This window comes from Lepidochelys olivacea (genome assembly GCF_965140295.1).
Source record: "Lepidochelys olivacea isolate rLepOli2 genome assembly, chromosome: 3".
In the NCBI taxonomy this organism is placed as follows: domain Eukaryota; kingdom Metazoa; phylum Chordata; order Testudines; family Cheloniidae; genus Lepidochelys; species Lepidochelys olivacea.
This window is the reverse complement of record NC_140413.1, coordinates 161,335,807-161,357,149: the sequence shown is the minus strand read 5'-3', so window position 1 is coordinate 161,357,149 and position 21,343 is coordinate 161,335,807. Positions and strand designations below refer to the sequence as shown.

General features: G+C 45.3%; 1 protein-coding gene across 1 annotated transcript; it reads right to left on the bottom strand.

The window, feature by feature from the left end:
* Positions 1–310: 310 nt before the first annotated feature.
* On the bottom strand, positions 311–21,343 carry HHIPL2 (HHIP like 2). The gene is made up of 9 exons (XM_084625312.1): positions 20,868–21,343; positions 15,479–16,131; positions 12,643–12,786; positions 11,617–11,948; positions 9,670–9,796; positions 9,150–9,295; positions 7,387–7,468; positions 2,898–2,980; positions 311–1,293 (listed from the first exon to the last, which is right to left on the bottom strand). Exons 1-9 carry the CDS (start codon positions 21,243–21,245, stop codon positions 914–916), a joined length of 2,325 nt encoding a protein of 774 aa, XP_084481438.1. The 5' UTR covers positions 21,246–21,343; the 3' UTR covers positions 311–913.

Genomic DNA, 21,343 nt, shown 5'->3' with positions numbered 1-21,343 from the left:
ATTTGGGGAGTGTAAGTTGCCATGATAGATGTCTGCCAAACTCTTTTCACAGTGTTTGGTGTTCAGTTTGCTTCAATTGGGTGGTTTGGATCAGCTTGAATTTTTGTTCAAAGCAATTGCCCAGCCATGACTGGCCTGACTTTCAGCTGTGCTGAGCAACTCCAGCCCCCCTGGAAATCAGTGGGACCTCCAGGTACTCAGCAACTTTGAAAATTAGGCACATAATAACAAATATGTCTAAGTAGACAGCTGCCTAAAATAAACACACATTCAGATTTTCTTTTGGAGTATTTAATAGAAGGTGATTCTTTTAAAAATATATTTTGACAGATAAGAAATTCAGTGGCAAAGGATGATAAAATACTGACCAAAAAAATCAGGCAGCTTCAATGTATTTATTCCATATACCGTGATTAAAATATGAACCCCCTCATAACCAGTTAAGCCCACCGATAGACACCTGCTGTCTAATCCTACAATCCTTATTCTGGCTACACCCCTTGAAGGTTAAAAATCCAAATGCCTGAAAACCAATTCCTACCCTCACTGCACCTGTGGGACTGTCACTGAAGTCAGTGGAGGTTTTTGTATAACTGCTAATGTCAGAAAATAGCCTTCAAAGCAAGATTTGCAAAGAATGGGAAACTTGTGAGGATGGGAAAACCTTGCTGCAGTTAAAGTCATAATAGGACATATAGGTCCACTCATGCTAAACTCATGAAGTAACACACATTCACCAAGACTGAATTTTCCCCCACATAATCTTATGAACATGTTATAGGCACAAAAACTGCACACAGGTCTGATTCTTCTAATAAGGTCCATGTTGGAAACCTCCAGTTCACGCCACAAACTGGTCTTCTTTTTCTCAATCACTTGCTTTCTTTTTGGCCCATTGGGAGTTCATTTGTGTTCAGAGGGAACTCCTTGATCTGACTCCTTTTTTCTTCTGTTTTTTCTCGTTCGCTGCTGTTGTTTTCTTGGGGAGAAGTTTCTTCTTGGCTCTGGTTAGCTGGGAACCTTTCCTGTCTGGCGAAGATGTCACACGTGATGCTTTGGATACCTTTGGAACCTTTGTCTTCTCTTCTGCTGGATCTAGTTTAGTCTTGGATCCTTTGGCCTGCCTCTTTTTGCCAGACACAGTTGGCTTTGCTGCTGACAGCTTGGTGGAGCTTTTTGGGGAAGCTGGCTTCTTGGCTTTTTTGGAAGTTGTTGTGGTGGCTCCAGTGGAGATGGAGAATGTGTTGGGAGGCTTGGTTGTTGGGGGTTCATTAAGCAGTTCAAGGACAGTCTCTGTGAAAAATAATTAAAATGCTTCAGCATTCCTGGTTTAAGGCAAAACACTAACTCAGACATATCCCTGAAAAAGAGCCTTAGCAGACTGACAAGCAGGCAGGCAGACAAGAAACATATTTGCCTGTCAAAAGAGATTAAAAACTGTGATGCTTGAACACTGCCTCACTTTTTTCTCATTTTGAATCTGCTTCCTCCATTAAATATGAACCCTGGCTGCTTCTTGTAGGGTTTTTAAGAATAAGTTTGTTTTCTCTTAGAATGAAAAAAGATGATGGAACATTTGTTCAGAAAAAGGCCAAAATACATAAAGAGTAAGATGAAATTTGCAAGCAGATTTTAATAAAAGGGTAGATAAAGTTTCTCTTCGGCAGCTCCAGTTTGTTGACAGGTCGTTATTATGATTAGTATTAATTATTTATCTTACAGTTGTATCTACAAGCCCAAGTGGGGCCTCATGGTGCAGGGTACTGTTCAACCTACATAATGAGAGGCAATCCCTGAGTCATAGACTTTACAATCTAAATATGGACCACAGGCAAAGGGCAGGGGAACTGAAGTATTATTATCCCAGTTTTACAGCTGGGGAAACTGAAGTGCCGAGAGATTAAGGGTTAGAGTCACAAAGAGAGTTAGGTGTTGTGAATACATAACTTTTAGCCCAGTGGTTAGGGTAATTGCCTGGGATGTGGGAGACCCCTAGTTCAAGTTCCCCCCTCCACATGAGGAGGAAAAGGGATTCCACAGTGGAACAGCTTCAACAGAAGAGACTGGGGGAGACCCACAGCCGCCCATAGCTCAGTGGTTAAGCCACTCCCATGAGAGGTGAACCAGGCATCTCGCTCATTAAAGGGCAGTGCACTAACCAGTGGGCTAAAAATTGTGGGGGAAGTGGACCTCCTCCTCTTCCCTTCCCTGGGTCTTTTTTATGGAATTAGGTGGCCCATGAGCATGTCTACCAGCTTAGGCTCTTCAAGTAATTTAGGTGGAGGAGCACCTGTCTTCCCCTGGCTCATGAATCACTCGGGGGCCTAGGTGGGAGATAGGTCTAGAGGGAGGCAGCAGTGTGCATGCCTAGAGGCAGAAATTTAGGCGCCCAAGAAACTTTTACAACAAAAACCTAGCCACCGAGTGAGTTTAGGCACCTACAGGGTTTGGCAGCAGCCAAGCAGAAGTCTTGAGAATCACACTGGTGCCAAAAACCTGAACATAGGTACCTAAGTCAGGGGGGTAGACACCTAAATACCTTTGTGAATGTAGTCCACAGTGACTTTGGCTACACTGGGAGTCTGTGGCAGAGCCCAAAATTGCACCTAGGTCCCCTGAGTGTCCCAATCTAGTGCCTTACCACAACACCATCTGTCCTCTCGTGTTTTCTGCTCATTCTGTTGCTGTAGTGAAGACTAAAAAACTTTCACCACTTCCAAACTCCTCTGAGGAGACTAAGTAGAAGCAGCATGTTTAATATGCAACAGAAACATGAATTAACATACTTATTGTACGACAACAGCTGTTGCATAGTACTTTCGCTTTAATGAATGCTGTACATTTCAACCTGACAGCTCTGAGATTCCACACAATAAAATGAAAACCTAAGGACTTACTTGCCAGAGGAGCAAATGGGATACGCTTACTCTTTGTTTTCACTGGAATAGGCTTGTGTTTACACTTCCCAGGTGGCGCTCTCCTTGAAAACAGATTTAAAAGATAAAAAGGCACATGTGACTATCTAGGAAATGATCAGGAAGTTTACTTTTTCGAGAGACAGAGATCACACATCAATCCTCCTTATTAGGTCATGTGCCCTCAGGAGAAACCAGACCATTTGCAATTAGAGAGGGTCAGAAATTAGGAACACTTTTCACAAAAAAAGTGTGCCTTTTCTCACTGAAAAATGTTCACATTTTATTATTGTGGAGTAATATTTTGGGGAGACTATTGTGAAAGGTGCTACAGAAAATTCTCTTTTCTTTGCTAGCTACCTCACTCTGTAATATCACCAAGGTGCCAAGCTCCTCACATCTGGTCACCTTCAACAGAGAAAAGTAGAATAAAACAAAACTAAATTAAATTGCAATGAAAGAAAAATCAGGATGGAAGAGCTATGATTGTGACAACTGAGAGAGCTAGACTGCTACCCAACTCACTCGCTGCCCCTATCTGTTGAGATGCCAGAGTGTGTGAAGCCCTAAGGCCCTGATTTTCTGGAGCAACCTCAGCTTTCATTGGAACTGTGGATGCTGAGCACTCCTGAAAATCAGGCCCTTACTAAAGTTAGATGCTTAATCAAACAGACAAGCAATGAGACCTAGTTAGCAGGGACCCCAGATGAGGTGCAGAAAGAAAGAAAAAAAATAAATCTCCAAAGGACTATGGGCGGTGGGTATTATAGGCTGGGGGAGGCTGTACCTCCTCAAACAGCCAGGTGTGGCCCTGCCCACACTCTGCCCCAGCCCCCCTTCCTTCCCACTTGCTGCAGCTCCAGTCTCCTTGTGGGGTGGCTCAGGCCACGCCATCCGCCCTCCTGGTGCTTCAGGGCTGAGGAGGCTGTTCCATTCTGCCCACGCTCCTGGGGCCGGGGCCACGCCGCCCCTCCCCCCGGGGCTGGGGAGGTGGGGGCTGTGCCGTGCCACTCCTCCCTCCCAGCGCTCCAGGGAGCTAGCCTCTGGCTTGGGGCTAGCGGCTGTGGGGCTCTGGCAGGGGGTGTGTGCGGAAGGGCTGGGGCCTCAAGTGGAAGGAGCAGGGTTGGGGCCTAGCATCCCCCAGCTAGCAGTTCACCGCCCATGCAAAGGACCAAGGGAAAGATTAAACACACAGTCATGCTCTAGAAGGCAGGTGAGGGGAGAAACTTCTGAAACTCAGCAAAGAAAATTGGTTCATTTCAGGAAAACTTGTAGAGCAAGCAGCAAGTCCTCCTGTGAAGTAATGCTGTTCATTAGTGAGCTGCGTCCTTGCAGGAAGCTGGCCACCTGGAAACTCTCTTCAGGCTTCTTGGAAAAGGTAACGCTGGGTTTCTCCATTTACACAGTAGAACCTCAGAACACATGCAGTAGACTCTTGCAAGCCAGCTTTCCTTGTGTGCAAATCCAGAAGAAATCCCTACAGTACATTTGCTAAGTCATAGATGGCAACAATTCAGGAAAGTGCCAGCATATCACTGCTTTTCAACAGCCTCCTAAGATTATCAAAATGTAGCCTAATAGACCCACCCGGGAGAACTGATTCATAGCTGACCCTGCTAAACCCCATTAACCTAAGTTCATAACATTGGAATTCACAGGAGACTTAGAGACTACAAAGCATTTTTAATCTGTTTTCAATTTAAATTAGTTTAATTGGGTTTTTTCACCTTTCTCTGCAGTATGGGTCATGACTTGCCTGGATATGGTTCACCTCATCAGTCAGGCATTGGTGGCACCTGGGTGTCTCCTGGTCTCTGCCTGTGGCACACAACAGTTGAGTCTCCTCACGAGTAACATGCTTTAGTTTAACTGAAGTCATTGGGCTCAACATAGGGGCATTGGGTGAAATTTAATGGCCTGTGATATGCAGGGGGTCAGATTAGATTAGTGCTTCTCAAACTGAGGGTCCCAACCCAAAAGGAGGTTACAAGGCTATTGTAGGGGGGTCGCGGGCGGAGAGCCCAGCTCTGAAGGCACCGCCAGCAGCAGCGCAGAAATAAGGGTATGCTATGAGGCGGGGGTCATCGCTTTTTTGTGAGGGGGTTGTTACAGCCTGAAATGTTTTCAAAGGGGAGCCCAGCAAAAAAAAAGTTTCTGGACTAGATGATCTAGATGATCCTTCTGACCTTAAACTCCAAGACATGGGCACTTCCCTGGCACTGCCACCAATCCACTGGCAGACACCTGGGCTGCGGTTGCCCCACCCCATCCCCAAGAACCCCACCGTCTCCTCCACTACACACACACCCCCAGGTCCTGCTGATCGTTGCATCTTTCCTCCTCGGGGCGGAGAGAGCTAGCGGCTGGTGGAGTGAGGAGGCTCAGCCAGGCACTCTGGGGCCAGTGGGGGGAGGAGATGGCGCTCAGGGGGCCGGCAGCTTCAGAGTGGGGATAGGCTGGAGGCTTGGGGAGCTGGTGGCTCAGCACTGGCAGCCAGTGGCTCATCTGAGGGAGAGCCTTCAGGGGCAGGAGGGGCTAGTGCTCGAGGGGGCCAACCCAGCACTGGACCAGCCTGGTGCTCAGGGGGCCGACAGCCTGGCACTGGTGGTGGGGGCCAGCGGCTCAGGTGGGGAAGGGCCTTCAGGGGCAATGGGCCAGCGGTTTGGCTTGGTGCTCTGGGGGGCCGGCAGCAGAGGCTCAGCCCAATGTGGCTGGGGCAGGTAGGCCAGGGCTCCTCCAGTTGTGGGGGCCTGTAGCAGGGTAATTACCCTGCTCTGGCCCTGAAGGGGTTAAAAGCAGCCCTGGAGAGGGCTGTAGCAGGGAAAGGGATTAAGAACAGCTGGGGGAAGCTGACTGTGTAGCTGACCACAGGTGTGGCCATCTCAGTTAGGGCCCAGCTGGCCCTGATAAGAGGGCTGTGGGCCAGAAGCTGGAGGAGTCTCACTCTAGCCTTGGAGGGGGAAGGGCTAGCTGCCTGGGAACAAGATATCTAGAGCTGGAGCAGTGCTGGGGAAGGACAAAGGGAGCTGAGGTGCTCCAGCCTGGTAAACCCCTAGGCTACAGGCCTTGGTAAAGGCCCAAAAAGGTACTGGGGTAGCCCAGAGATAGGCAAAGGCAGCAGGTCCTAACCCCTTACTAATGATGAGGGGCCATTACACTGCAGTCTGCCCCAGTGAGCGGGGGCTAGATGATGACTGGTGGTAGCCACTGAGGCAAGGTGGGTTTAGAGGGTTGGGGGTTCCCCTGGGAGGGGAGACCCAGAGCATAGGGGTACTACTGGGGTAGAACCCCAGCATAAAGGGCACTGGGGTCTGGGAGGGACATGGAGCCAGCAGCAGGCGAGATACCAGCCTGCAGAGGGTGCTCCATATGCTGGAGAGCTAATTCCTAAGATGACCATCAGGAGGCACTGCACTGGTGAGTCATTGCTTTGCTACAGGCTGCTTAGGGCTTCTCCTTTTTATGGAGAGGGGTTCAGGGCTCCAGGGGGCAGGGCCTTGGGCAGAAGGGGGCAGGGCCAGCAGGCTAACCTCCCCAAAGCGGGCATTTATCCGCCTGTGCTCCAAGACACTATGAAGTAGTGAACAATGTTGGCATGACTACGCTAAACACTTAAATCCTTTAAGCACAGAACCGATGCAGCAGGAGGCGTGGCGATCAAGCTCCCCATGCATGGCCCATTCAGTTCTTGGCTTGTTTGCTGAGGCTGACTGACAACAATGGGGCCAGTCTGCATTAACTGTGATGTGAACAAAAGCTAGGGGCCTGAGGAATTTCCTAGAGAACACTAATTTCACATAACTCACTAGTGAGACAGTAGCCTTATGCAGGTTAGATTTGAACTAGTGGCCTAGAGGTAAAAGCACTGTAACCCATTACTGATCCCCCCCCTCGTGTCATGTATCGTCAGCCATTTACCATGTTTTAATACTTCGTAGGTCACTAACCCCTTTGTGATGAGAGGAACATGCCAGCCAGGTTAAAGTTATGTGAGGTAAGAGAGAATTTTTGGTGAAAGGCCTTTTTGGCATTACAAAATTAATTGATGTTTATTTTATAGGGTCCTTGGCTGACGTATAGACAGAAAAAGGCTATCTCCGTTGTGAACCTGAAGGGTACTGATTATTACTTTGTACTATTAAAACAAGTTTGTGTTGTATCTTTGACTTGTAAAAAAGTCAATAGTTTTTAACCTTATTGTCCCCAAACTTTTAACAGATTTTGGACCAGATTCTATTCTCAGTTGTACCAGCCTAAGTCTGAAGTAATGTAAATGAATACAAATGTCAGTCTAATTCTAGAATTAACTTCCCTCAGCCAGTGGCGTTGTTCAAGATGTACAATAGGGTAACTGAGATCAAAACATAGATGGGTAGATTACTGATATATATTCCACATCTATTGAGCCAACTAGATAATCTGTGTTGATTATAAAGCAGCATGCAAGGGAAAACCAGATCTTAATGCTAACCTTGCAGGATCAACAAATTTGTAGATAGCTCCATGGGGTGCATAGGCACTGGGATAAGAAGTAGCCATAAAATAAAGCTCCCCTAAACAAACAGAGAGAAAAAAATATAAGCTGTTTCAGATGCAAATGCACAGAATAATTGCAGGTGCACTACCATTTCCCCCCTTCTCTTGCCCCTCCATTACATCACATAATTGGAAAGGAAGACACACTCCTATTTGTTTCATTCAAAATCTTTCTTCACACCTTGGGCCTGGTCTCAGTGTGATCCATGTGGGCAGATTGCAATGCCCACACACAGACCCACTGACTTCAGGAATAGCAGTCCTGTGCCAATCACGATGCAGCATCAGGGCCATTGTGTCCCCCTGTGGAGGACACCCCAAAAGATTATTTTATTGGGTATATCTTATAAGTGTACTTTCTAAAAGGCTTGTTTTTATCCAGTAAAGCAGCCAGCACTTATAAATAGAGGAAACGCACACAAAACCAAAATATTTAGCTGACTTATAAACTACCAAAAAAATCAAACAGGCTCTAGAATGGCTAATCATTTGGGACAAAAGTCTCTTGTTACTGGGCTGTTCAGGTTCATATTTGGAGAAATTGACTACTATCCCTAGAATTCATATTTTTCATTAGCATCAGTATAATATCTAGGGAGGTTATTGTAATTTGAGCAAATACCAAGCGAAACTATTATTGCAGTTCAAATTACATTACAGCACTGTGACAATTTTTAGAGGAAGAGTTGATACCGCAGTTTAACATCCATCCCTGCCACTTATTACTAGAACAGAGGCTAAAGCCTGTCAGTGTTTTACACTAAAACAACACTTCTGTATTCCCCAGGTCTGTGTCTCCTGCCTTATTTTTCATTTTCTAGACATGGAAGCCAAATGTGTAAGAACCTACTATTCCCCGGTCTGAGATCATCCAGGATCTTTTCCATTACAAGCACAGGACGATATCCATATTCTGCTGAACCATAAGCTATTACGGAGGGCTTCCCCCTCTTCTTCCAAATTCTGCCAGAGCACAGCTGCCTGCTATCTAAAGCTTTGAGATCAGTTTTGCATTATGCACTGGAGAGGTCTTTGTACTCAAGAAGCCCCAAAGGCACGACCAATGGATCTACTGGTAATTTCACTTTTGTTATAGTCATGATGACATTTTAAATCCTTGACCAAGCTTTGAGACATTCCTACCAGCTACAGAAAAAGGAATTTTCCTCCCCCCCCCCCCCCCGCCCCTTCCAAACCAGGGTCTCTTCAGACCAGAACTCCTAGTGTTGCCATTGTGAATGAGAATGGTGTCTTGATGAGGAAGAGATTCAGCTGGCTGCAAGAACTGGAGTGAAGAGGATTGCATTGCAATGACCCATACTCTTACATTGTTTGTTTGCTTGTTTACATTTAAAAATGTATATGGGCATGAATCCAACCACCCCACCCAACTTTGAGCGAGTTCAGATCCAGATTCAAATTTCAAGTGATTAGTGAGCTCTATAATGAGCTGTCATGAGTTCTGCATCACGTGTGTCCGGGGTACGTGGGAAAAACTGACAAGGTCTCATGACTGGGCATATTTCTGAACTGTCTGAACCATCTGTGAACCCCCACTGCAATGCTGAGATATTTCATCACCCCTGTGCAGTCAGTCGGTCTTCACTAACATTTCCCAAGGGCAGCCAAACCCCATATATTCGCCCTGAAACACAGAACCCAGTTTTCTGTACAAGTATGGTCAGGGAAATGCATTACCTGCCTCGTCTTCAGCAAAGGAGATGATGAATTTGTTATAGGAGCTAATCAGCCCAGGGAAAGCACAGGCTTTAGTGCTACCAATACAAATATCTTGTTTCTTCCATTTATTTTCCCTCTCCTCTTCCTGCAAAGCCATAAGGCGGCTGGATGAAAAATAAAACCTTTGTTGTAGGATTCAAATTTTCCATTCTCAGGGTTAATTCCTGCAAAAATCATGCATCACTGGAAGTAAAAGGTTAGTTGGAACCCTGATCCTTAAACTGGGTTTAATTTTCTTTTGTTGGGCCTGAATTAAAACCCCACTCCTGAAAGCTCTAATTTGGGTGAAGTTCAGATCCAGCTCAGAACTTTACAGGTGCTGTCTCTGTAATGGACCAAACCAAACGATTGATCTAAATACGCTGACTGTCTAGGACGTTCACTGACTGGGCCAGAGGGGTTCAGAATGCTCAGATATGGAAGCCATACAAATATAAGGATAGCTGGATAGAAAAGAATGGAAACTTATCTCCCTCACCCACTCATGAAATCACCAAAAATGTAGAGGCCATTCAGGTTTGGGGATTCACACCCCCGGTACACGTATCCTCCAGTGACGGACTTCCCCACAGTGTGGCCATAGGCAAATATCGGAAGAATGTCATCTGTTAAATACACACAAAAGAAAAAACAGAACAGCTTTCACGGACTCGCTGATCAAAGAGCAACTGGTCAACAATACTGATGTATACAATGGAGGCCAAAAGGGCTAATGCACATGGGAGTGGCTTGGTTCATGTCAATGGGGTTTCACCCATTTACACCAGCAGAGAATTTGGCCTAGGCTTTAAGGAGCTGCCTATGTGGCTTAACAAGACTCAGCCAGTGAACTTCATTATTATGCTGGACCAATATTCTTTACATCAGGTAAATGCTGCAGAGAGAGTTCATGAAACGTTACCTGTGGCTAAGTGGATCAAGCATTTTAACAAAGATTAACATTAAAAATTCAGTTTTCTACTGAAAAGACAAAATATGGAAGTAGGAAGTTGCAGCTCAGCTCAATAGATTTATACATTGCAACTGCTCCTAGGGGCAGCAACTGAAAATCATTCTGCTGGATCACACATATTACCAGAAACATAAGTTACTGCCACCCTTTATGCCTGGCACCCTGAAAGGTGGTTCTCAGCTCTTTTTGGGGGGGACTGACATTCTGCTCCTGAAAACTTTCAGTCCTGTCTGCACTTTTTCAGTATGACTGAGATTTTCTTTTTATGCTGAACAGCACAGATAGAAAAATGTAAGGAGTTAAAATCTGAAGCCTAGCAGCCAAGCCTAACACAGGCACATGGTAAACTTTCTGATCCTTAGGCCACAGTGCTGGACCTCGTTAAAAACTACTGGCGTATTCTGCAATAATGGCACCATATGGCAATCACCACCACATATGTGGTGTGTAGATAGATACTGCATACCTACGCTCATACGCCAAGCTTAGTTCCCAGAGTCATTTACATTTTATTAACTTAAGAGTGTGTCAACAAAATCCTTAAGGAACATAATTACACCCAGCTCTTATATTGTGCTTTCCATCAGTTGATATCAAAGCACTTTACAAAGATGATCAGTATCATTATCCCCATTTTACAGATGGGGAAACTGAGGCACAGAAAGGTTAAAATGACTTATCAAAGACAAAGTCAGCCAGGAGTAGAACCCCGGTCTTCTGAGGCCCACTCCAGTGCTCTATCCAGTAGGCAATACTGCCTCCCACATAAGATTTGCTATAAGATCATTTCACCAAGCCTGGTAGCCTGCCTTCAACAGTGGCCACTACGTGACGTTTCAGAGGAAAGCAAGTATTCCCCATAATGCATTTAGGCCCCAATCCAGTGCCTACTGGACTCCATAGAAAGACTTCTGTTGACTGCAATGGGTACTGGCCCTTTGCCATTTGTGCAATGTGATGCACAACACGGAATTCTTGAGATGCCTGGATGTTTTGTATTTTAGTGCCTCTGGACTGGAAAGCTGGGGAGCTGTATGTTTTCTTATCAGACAGGAACATATTCCCCATCCTCCTGTACATGACTTCAGATTACAGAGGTTCACTGGAAAAGCAGCAGTACAGTCATTAACTAAGTACATATTGCACAGTGTACTTAGCATATTGCTTTGCCTCTCCTGGAATTGACACCTCCTCATCAATTATTGGGAGTGGACTACCTCTACCCTGATCAAACTGGCCCTATCAACACTGGTTCTCCACTTGTGAGGTAACTCCCTTCTCTTCCTGTGTCAGTATATAATGCCTGCATCTGTAATGTTCATTCCATGCATCTGAAGAAGTGGGTTTTTACCCACGAAAGCTTATGCCCATATAAATCTGTTAGTCTTTAAGGTGCCACCGGACTCCTTGTTGTTTTTATTGCATGGGGTGTGCTTTTTCAAGCAAAGCTCCCACAAGAAGCTATTGGCTTACCTAAGGAGGAATTATAGCAAAGCTTTATGTCATAACATTCAAATCCCTCCTTAGCTCTCCAGCCGTAGTTCCCTCCTTTAACAATGATGTCAACTTCTTCAAACCTGTTCTGTCCAACATCACCACAGAATATTCTTCCTCGTCCCTTGTGAGTGACTGGGTCCCCTCTGTCAACAGCACAGCGCCACATATTCCTGACCCCGTATGCATAGACCTCAGGGAGAGCCTTGGGGTCAGAGACAAAGGGGTTATCTGGTGGGATGCGATAATGCTTTCCATCTGGACTTTTTCCATTCACATCTATCCGTAAAACTTTTCCTAGTAATGTACTCCTGAAAGTAAGGCAAGGCATGAACAATAGGTTAAGGAGACTGTCAGGTAAATCAAGGTTCATAAATGTTAATCTCAGAGTTGGTGGGAAAATGGGAACATTGTGAAAATTTTCATGAAAAATTTGTCCCTTTTTTCATCAAAAAATATTTAAAATTTTAAAAAATTTCAACCAGCTCTAATAAATATTGTAATGAACTGGATTAGGGGAGTGGAGGGAGTACACAAGCATCACTGCCCTCTCCTGAAGGGCATCAGAACTGCTTGGCTGTGTGCGATAGGCCCTCTGCTGCACCCAGCTAATGGAGTTTTTTCTTTAGCTCACAAAGAATCTGTGTTTTTCTGGCGAAGGGAGATATCAGGTCTCTCTTTGCTTTCCCTGTGAAGTTCCACGTGGCCACAGTGTGACAGCCAGGAAGCCCCATTACAATATTCTTCAATCAACACAAAAACTACCGCCATAAATGATACTCATTAGCACCCTTGTCTCAGCAGAGGGGCAAAAGAATGGATGGACCGTGGTAGCAAAACCAACCCTTAGATGTGGTTCCTGGTTTACAATGACTAGTACAACAAAAATGCTGCTTGATCAGTCCATTCTCTTGTTTTGTTAAAAGTCCAAGTTCTGTCTCATCATGCATTAAGCCAATGCATTGCACTAGCATGAGAGATGCATAAACCTGTCCTCCAGCTTACTTGTTCTGAGCATTCCCAAATTTTCCAAAAGGGTCCCCAGCTTTCCCTCCGTCCCCGACGAACAGATATAGATAGCCATCCATGCCAAAGAGGAGCTGCCCCCCGTTATGATTTGCAGCTGGTTCTTCAAGTTCCAAAAGACTCCTAAAAAGAAAGAAAAGAGAAATAACCACAGATGTAGCCCCTGGACAAGATTCAGTGTCTTGTTGGGTTAGAGAAACATGTTACTATTCAGTCCGCACAATAAGTGGAACCCCTTATCTGCAGAACATATCCTTCCAAGATATCTTACTGTTCCCAGGCTAAGCAAGGACCTTTCACGTCCATTGATAATCACATCCCTCCATTTATGGGTATGTCTACATTTGAGGTGTGATTCCCACCTTGCGTGGACATAAAAGGAGCATTGCCTCCATGGCAGCACAGGTGGCCTCTCGGGCTAGCCATCTCGAGTACAATCCTGCCTGCCCTGGGTATATGGCTAACCCAAGCTGCCGCCTGTGTGGCTGGGGACACATTGCTATTTTCAGGCACTAGCTTGAGCAGAGCTAATGCGGGTAAGTCTACGTGAGCTGGAAATGACACCTCCCAGCTCAAATGTAGAGACATACCCTAAGTCTATGATAAGTGCATAACCAGCAGGTGGGCACTGATTGTTCCCATTGATTTCATCTTGCCCTTTCAGCAAATGGTAAATTCAAATAACTCAGTGGATCTTGTTCTTTTCTTACTGTAAAGGCAGAGCTCTCAGAAAGTTTGACAGTCCAGAGGCACTTTTCAGCCATAATAAACTGTGAAATCTATATTTACAACTGGATTTTTAAAATCTAATTTTGTTGGGTGCATTTTCTAGCACTTGATGATGAAGGTGTCAGGGGTCTGTTAGTGCCCAGGGAAATGGGCCAGACATCAAGGCCTTGGGGCGGAAGTTCTCTGCTGATCCACAGAACACGTACAGCATGGCTGCACCCATGCTATGCCACCATTGTACTTTCATCTTAACACAGACGAGCCACCTCTAGAAGTGAAAGGACACTTCAGTCCCCAGTGTCCATTCAATCCTTGACCTCTCTCCTCACACTGCCAACAAGGACACTAACAAGTGCCTCAGTTTTCCCATCTGTAAAATGTGGACAATAGTACTTCCTTCAGAGGGTTCTTCGGAAACTTATTTCCTTTGGAAATTGCTTTGGGTTCCCTCTAGGAAAGGCATTATAGAAATGCCAAAACTTCATTAGTATTATTTATTAGAAGCAGAGTGCCCATTGTGCTGGGGGTTTCTGTAATATGGACACTTGCCACTGGGACTAGGAATGAGATCCATCAGCTTTATTTCACCTGAGCTGCTCTGCAGCTATCAGCCACTAACCGTATGGAATGGTTTCAGTCAGGTGACCTAACACCATTAGACTTTTTTAACCTGCTACTGGTGGGGGCTTAAAAATGTGATGTCATCTGTGCCCCTTGTGGCACAGAATCTACCACCAGCTGGGGCGCAACCAGAATTTTCCTAAGGAGGGGGCCTAGAGCTCTCCCTCCCCTGCACTCAGCCCCAGCTCTCTGTCCCACACTCTCCCCCTGTACCCAGTCCAACCCATCCACACCGCCTCTGCACCCAGCTCTGAGCTCCCTACCTGACACCCAGCTTCGTGGTCTCCACACCCCACACTCAGTCCGAGCTCTTACCCAGAGAGGTGATCAAGCTGAAGAGTAACATCCCCAGCAGGGCACAGGCTAATCCCCTCCTCCTGCTGCATCTCTGCTTCCCCAAGAAGCACCAAAAAAGCCCAGATCCAGTCCTCCCACCCTCCTGGGCACTGGGAGTTTCCACTCCCCCTGCTCTACTTCTCCTTAGGAGCTGGGCGTGCCCAGTGCTCGTGGGCACCAGATGGACTGCAGAGGTGGGGGGCCAAGCAGGCACAACACTACTCAGCTTTGGCCTGACCATCCCAAAGTGACTGAGCCAAATTTCCAGCTCCAGTCAGGGGCCCGGGGGGGGCCCTGGGTCCCCCCCAGCTCTCCCTTAATTGCACCCCTGACCACCAACCACCAGCACAGAAATAAAATACCAGTGCTCATTCAAAAACACAAATCTTCCAATACATTTCAAAGTTTATTCTGGGTGAAAACTGTTTCTTGCCTTTTAAATGTTCACTGTGAGAAACAGGCACTGGGTTTTTGTTTTATATCTGTCTTTCAGCAAGACTGTGAAGCTCACAAGTGACAAAATTATTACTAAATCCTTTTCTATGAGTGAAAGGGACAGAATCAGCCTCCCCAGAAAAGATGTTCTCGTTCTGAGCAGTTTAACTTTTATTAGAGGTGAGACCAAGCTGGTGCCACTAAGAACTTCTGTAGTTCCTTTAGCCCTGTGATGGGTGTATGATATTTATGTTATCATTGCAATAAAATGCCTTTGCAGTGGGCAATAAAAACACAGCCTATTTAATATTATTGTTTGTAAAGCAATTTCAGAGCAGGAGTTAATTCTCTACAGGGGTCACAGTTTGAAAAGTTGGTGTGTTTGAGGCTGCCACTGTACTGCTACATTTCACAGGGCACGGACAGGAGGCAGTGTGTCTAAAGGTTAGAGAAGGAGAATTTGGTGCTATTTTCCATTCTGGTGTGGGCTCACCGTGTGACGTTGAACCAGCACTCACAACACTTTCTGTCTCTGTTTAGCAATCTCCTTAATGGGCCCAGCCAAACACCTGGATCTGCGCAACTTAGAATGGTCATGAGCTCAGTATTCAGATCCAGATGTTGCAGTTGGGCAGGTTCCTGTGTGGTCATATGAGAAATTGATACAGTCAAAATGGCTCTGAATAAGCTTTACCTTTCTGAGCGTGGATCAGCTTTGTTGACATCAGACGTTAAAACTTTGAATTCACTGATCCGGATCTTCTCCGCTTTCTTCTTGTCCATGTATGAATAATAGATGTAAAATTTTCTGTTGTGTTTGTGCTTGGGGTGAAAAGCCATCCCTAGGAAACCCCTCTCATCCCCTATCCATGGGGTAGCTAGCACTATTTTCTTAATATCTAGAAAGGGCTCCTCCAGTCGGCTCCCATCGGGCAAGTAGACCCAGATGATCCCCACCTGTTCAGCTACAAACATGCGGTGGGTGTTGTCATTAGCATGGAGCATCAGTACCGGATTCCTCAGCCCATTAGCAATCTCTGTCAGGCACAGCTGAAGGCAGCCCTTGCGGTCCTCCACTACTGACCCCAGGTTGCGATTGAGGTCTGTGTTTTTCAGCACATTGGGGTAGCAATAGTCTTGGTCCTGTATGTTAAGGAGGTTACAGAAGCGGGTTTTGTTCCTCTCACAGCATTCTTGAATGTGTTTATCATTAGTCAGCAGTGTAATAGCAGAGCGGCAATTGAAATGGAACTCAGAGCAGTAGTCAAAGCAAAGTCCTGGGAGGTTCCTAAGAGGTGTCTGGGGGTTTTCTGCATCATAGAGATGTGCAGCATATGGGGAGCACTCCTATGAAAATAAATACAAACTAATTACATGTCTGTCTGTGTATACAGATTCCTGATGCACTGAGTAGCCTTCATCCAAGCAAATAGGTCAGTAACATGCAAATAATTAGTAAGACAAAATAGCCCCAATTAAACAATCTTGGAAGAATATTTCCACTGCATTTTTCAGAGATATTTAAGGTCTTGATTCAACAAAGCATTTAAGAAAAGCCTTAAGCATGTGTGGAGTCCCATTTAAGTCAGTGCATAACCTTGAATTATGATCAAATTTAGCATGAACTGGGATTTAAAACTTTTGGGTTCTATTCCAGGATCCCCCACTGACTCTCTGTGTGATCACAGACAAATCATTGAGGTCACCATTTTCACTCTTGCATGCCTAAAGATTGCATGCCTTAATCAGATTTTTAGATGTGCAAGATTTAGGTTAAGTGCCTAACATTAGGCAACCAAGTTTGAACATTTGGGTGCTCACAGCTCTGTGCCTCATTTTCCCCATCTGTATAATGGAGGTATTAACACTTACCTACCCAATCTTGCAAAATTCCACTAGTCTTTCACCCAGCTGGGTTTCTGTGTTACACCCTTCAGGAAATAATGTTTCTATTAATACTTGACCTGTATATTTGTTGGTGCAAGCTCTATAGAAACTAAAATACAATCAGTTAAATCCTGATGCTCCTCTCACCCTGGTTTTGCGCTGGTGTCATTCCATCGGCTTCAGGAGTTCACTCTGCTGTACCTGTGTGAGGTGTTCAGGAGGCTAAGAACTATGGCAACTGCTATAGTATCCAAATGCGCTTACATGTGAGCATAGCCACTGACTTTTCCCAGCGCTGGTGGGTGCTCCATGCCCCTGCCCTCGGCCCCACCCTGACTCCACCCCTGCCACACCCCCTCCCTGCCCCTATTGGACTTCTTCCCCAAATCCCTGCCCCGGCCCTGCCTCTTTCCCAAGCACACCGCTTGCCTGCTCCTCCCCCCTCCCTCCCAACGCTTGCCCGCGCGAAACAGCTGTTTTGTGGTGGCAAGTGCTGGGAGCTAGGGGGAGAAGTGGGGATGCGGCGCACTCAGGGGAGGAGGCGGAGATGGAGATGAGCTGGGGTGTGGGGGCAGGGCGGGGAGGTTGGCTGCTGGTGGGAGCAGAGCACCCACCAATTTTTCCCCATGGGTGCTCCAGCCCCAGAGCACCCACAGAGTCAGCGCCTATGCATGTGGGGGAGATATGCATTTCTCACTGGAGCAAGAAGCAACCTTAGTACCTCTAATCTTAATGAACTCCCTCCAGCCTCTACTCCTTATCACTGTAGTGCAAGGTCTTCTGCAGTTTAAGGTATTGAACAAAGTGTACCCTCTAAGTAGGGGACATTCTTTTCCAGCCATTCACTTAGTAGCCTTTGCTGTTTCTAAACTATTCACATTTCCAACTCATTGTCAGTGTTGCAAGGAATGCAGACAACCGCCATTGTTTTGGCTAAATGTCTGAGGTGAAGGCATTCCTTGGGGTCTATGTAAAACCACCATGATTAAGCAATCTCATACTAATCACTAGTCATTTCCCATCTCTGTGGAAGGAGGGGACAGTGGGGGATGAGGAAAGGGAATGAATTATTATTTCAATTAATTAATAGAGCTGAAGATCCTCATATCCAGATGTCACTTGTCTATCATTTTCCCTTCACGACAAATGACTGATTTCTCACTAAGTGTAACAAATTGTAATTGTGAGCATAACACAATTACATTAATTGTGACAAATCTGGGGCCATTTAGCATATCACAGTTGTCTCACTCATGTCACACAGACCTTCCTGGAGACAGTGGGGATAGAACTCTAATGCTTCTGCTTCAAAAAGCACAGGCCCTTACCACTTGAACTAAAGGAGAATCTCTATTAGCTATTAACAGACAGGCCCTGTGACACTCACATCTCATTCACAAATCATGAGTCAGCCCCCACCTCAATCATGATACTGGCTTAAGGGTTGGGAGGGGAGTTACAAAAAGAATAAATATTGTGTCCTTTGTAGTCATATTCTGGTTTTGAGCCTTTAGGATTCCTCCTAGCACATGCCAAGTTACTGTGCCTCATCTGTATACAAACCTTAAAACATGCCAATTATGACATTAGCTAGCACATGCTAATATCACATCTTTCAATCCTAGTCTAAACAAGGTTTTATTCACCTTTCCCCTGCACCAGCCAGCTGAACAGGGAAACCTTACATCCTCTCAAAGGATGATGAAGCTGCCATTCTAGTGTGTGCTACCAGGGATTGCCTCCTGGGGCATCAGCTGCCACACAACCTCCACATACCTTTTTTCAGTGCTCTTTCTTAAGGACATCAAGGGCAGGTCTTGACCAGGGCTTCACATGGACTGTATGGACCAGATCCTCAGGTGGCATATCTCAGACTAGCTACCCTTTTACAGCCTCTGAGAATCTAGCCCTAAGTGTTTTCAATCAGTCAATCAAATAATTAGCAAATATGGCCCAGACTGTCAGCGGGTGTAAATCGGAGCAGCTCCAGTGATGTCAGTGGAGTCATGTCACTTTATACAAGTTGATGAGTTGATCTTTTGCTTTCACTTCAGCTAAAATTATAAAGAGAAATGCAGGTGATCTAGGTTGTGACAGAGGCAAAGCTGTTCAGAAAAATACTTTTTAAACCACTCCTTACAAGAGTGCTCTCTGTCTGTATATATGTAAACAGATATCGATAAGGTGCCAGGAGATGGCACTCAGGAACGTGTAGCATGGCTCCTGGGTTTTGTAGGACCAATAAAAGGTGTTGTGCACTACAAATAGCTTCCTCTTTGCAGTGCATTACATCAGCTCTTAACACCAACTTGCTACCAAAGCAGGCCTGTTTGTTCTCCACTATTTCTAGCATAGAATGGATGCATTGGCTTCCACGCACCTGACTGAAAGGGCTTTGGCCATGTCTCTACTACAAGTGATACAATGGCATAGCTATGGTGCCATAGCTGTGCTGCTCTAGCCCCGTAGTGTAGATGCAGACTATACTGATGCAAACATTTTTTCCATCGCTGTAGGAACTTCACCTTGGGGAGGCAGACGCATTCTTCCATCGACTTAGCTGTGTGCAAGATTGGATCCTGACATTGTAAGCGTCTCAGAGTCTGTTTTGTATCGTGTGCAGCACTCATCATGTGTTAACATTTAACAATCATTACTAATTATTAATATGTCCTTGATTTGGTGGAATGATGATCTGTCCTTACTACTTATTGGATCAAAGAGCTAGGGCTGACTTCACTTGAGGGGAAAAAAGCATTATGCAGAAGAACCTTGCTGACTGTGCTAATCCAATAAACAGTTGAATCTCAGGAAGTAGCCTAGCCTGTTCCCAGTGTGTTGACATTAACAGCAATAGAAGCAGAGGCAGGTCATTAAAAACTAGCAGTCACTAATCACTTTTCATCAAAGAGTTAATAGATAAGTCATTATTTTAGGATCTCAAGTTACTGAGACAATTATTTTTAAAAATATACACCAATATTTTTATAATATGCTATGAAATATGATTACAATGAATTCACACTAAGCTACACATATCAGGACTTATGATCAAAGTATAAAGATGCAACAGTCTTAATTGTTATTATTATCGTGTGTGCTTATTTTCTAACCGTCACATACAGGAAATCCTCCACAGGCCACTCAGTCATTAAACGTTAGTGTGAATTATCTCTGCCATGGCCAGATTCAATTTTTTCTTAGTTTATTGGTTGTAAGTGACTGATGAAATGTTGCTGTTGTTTTTCTGAAAGCTGGTTTCTCCAAGGTGACTCCAGACTCTTACCAATGAGACTATAAAAGTGGAAGTATTTAGTAAACATGGATAATATTTGAAAGCTAAGAAGGATTAGCTGGAAGAATTTTATACCTTTGTGATAAGCAAAAATATGTTTTTTGGCTGCTTTGTGTTGGCATACAGTAAATCATGACCAGCATGATTAGCATACCTGTTAAAAAGTCAAGTCCTTTCTGCCCACAAATCATTGTACACACAGGAACCCAAGAGCAGCTTTTACTACTGAACTGCCTGCTTCCATGAGCCAGATGGGCAGTGGGAAGAAAAGTAGAGGGGAAAGGCAACAGCTGAAGCTTCCGGATCTTTCAGCTGCATGAATCTTCTAGCTGTTTCTTAATGTTGTTCTACTTTAATAACCACAGCGTTTGCAGTGTACTAGGCAGGAGCACAATCTAAACACATCCGTCATGAGACCTGGGAATGCAAACACTGTGCTTCATGTCCTGTATAATCTGCCATCCAAGTCACCCTATATTTATGAGCAGAATGAAAAATAAATATTGATCTTTTTAATCCTCCCTTAGTTACAAAGGGGCTAGTATTGTCCCCCTCCCAACAGCGGGATACACTCCTCCTTCATTTCATCAGCACTTACAGCTATCAAAAAATAGTAATTCATTATTAACTATTGTTCCTGATGTTGTCACGTGCAGTTACAGAACATCTATCCCTGTGGTAACTGGCCACACTTTGATCCCAATGCAAACTATGCAATAACCATTGTCTAGTAACATTACCCCCACTGTCCCCTCTCCCCCAAATCCACACATCCCCACAGCATCACAAATGTAAAAGGGATGACAAGGAGAAATCACCTTTTAATGAAAACCTATAGCACATGAGCGTGCACACATGCACAAACATACTGTAAACTTCAGGTTGAAACCCTCTGCCCTACCTGACACAGGATATCCTTGATATATCCTCCACACAGCTGGTGGCCCTGGGGATCAATGTAATCCATGATCTCCCAGTATTTAGCTGCAATGCTGTTGTCCTTATCCTGGTCACAGCAGCCAAAGGTCTCATAGGCAGAGCAGAACTCCAGGTGGAAAGGGGGCTGGAAAGGGGGTCCGTAGTCCAGGCACTGGGGGTGCCCCCAGAGCATGCCTGCTTGGCACAGCAAGGAGACAGAGAGGCAAAAGAAAAAGTTGGGGGACAAGTTGGTAACTCCAAACCTGCTGCTGTGTGGCCAAACATTAACCTTCTCCAATGGAGGTTTCTTGAGGTCAGATGTATAGGAATCCTGGCCATCTTTAAGATAAGGCCCATTCATCCTCTGAGCTTTACAAATTGCCAGCTGCAGAACTCAGTGTTTGCTAAGGTTTTTGCTTGCTCACTCGCCCTCTCCCAAGCTCTCTCTCTCTCTCCCCC

Coding starts and splice junctions, on each gene's coding strand:
- HHIPL2 (XM_084625312.1), bottom strand. CDS start 21,245: ATGAATGGGCCTTATCTTAAAGATGGCCAGGATTCCTATACATCTGAC. Junction 16,132..20,867: donor TCAAGGATATCCTGTGTCAG/GTAGGGCAGAGG, acceptor TTATTTTCATAG/GAGTGCTCCCCATATGCTGC. Junction 9,797..11,616: donor TTGCTATAATTCCTCCTTAG/GTAAGCCAATAG, acceptor TGTATTTAACAG/ATGACATTCTTCCGATATTT.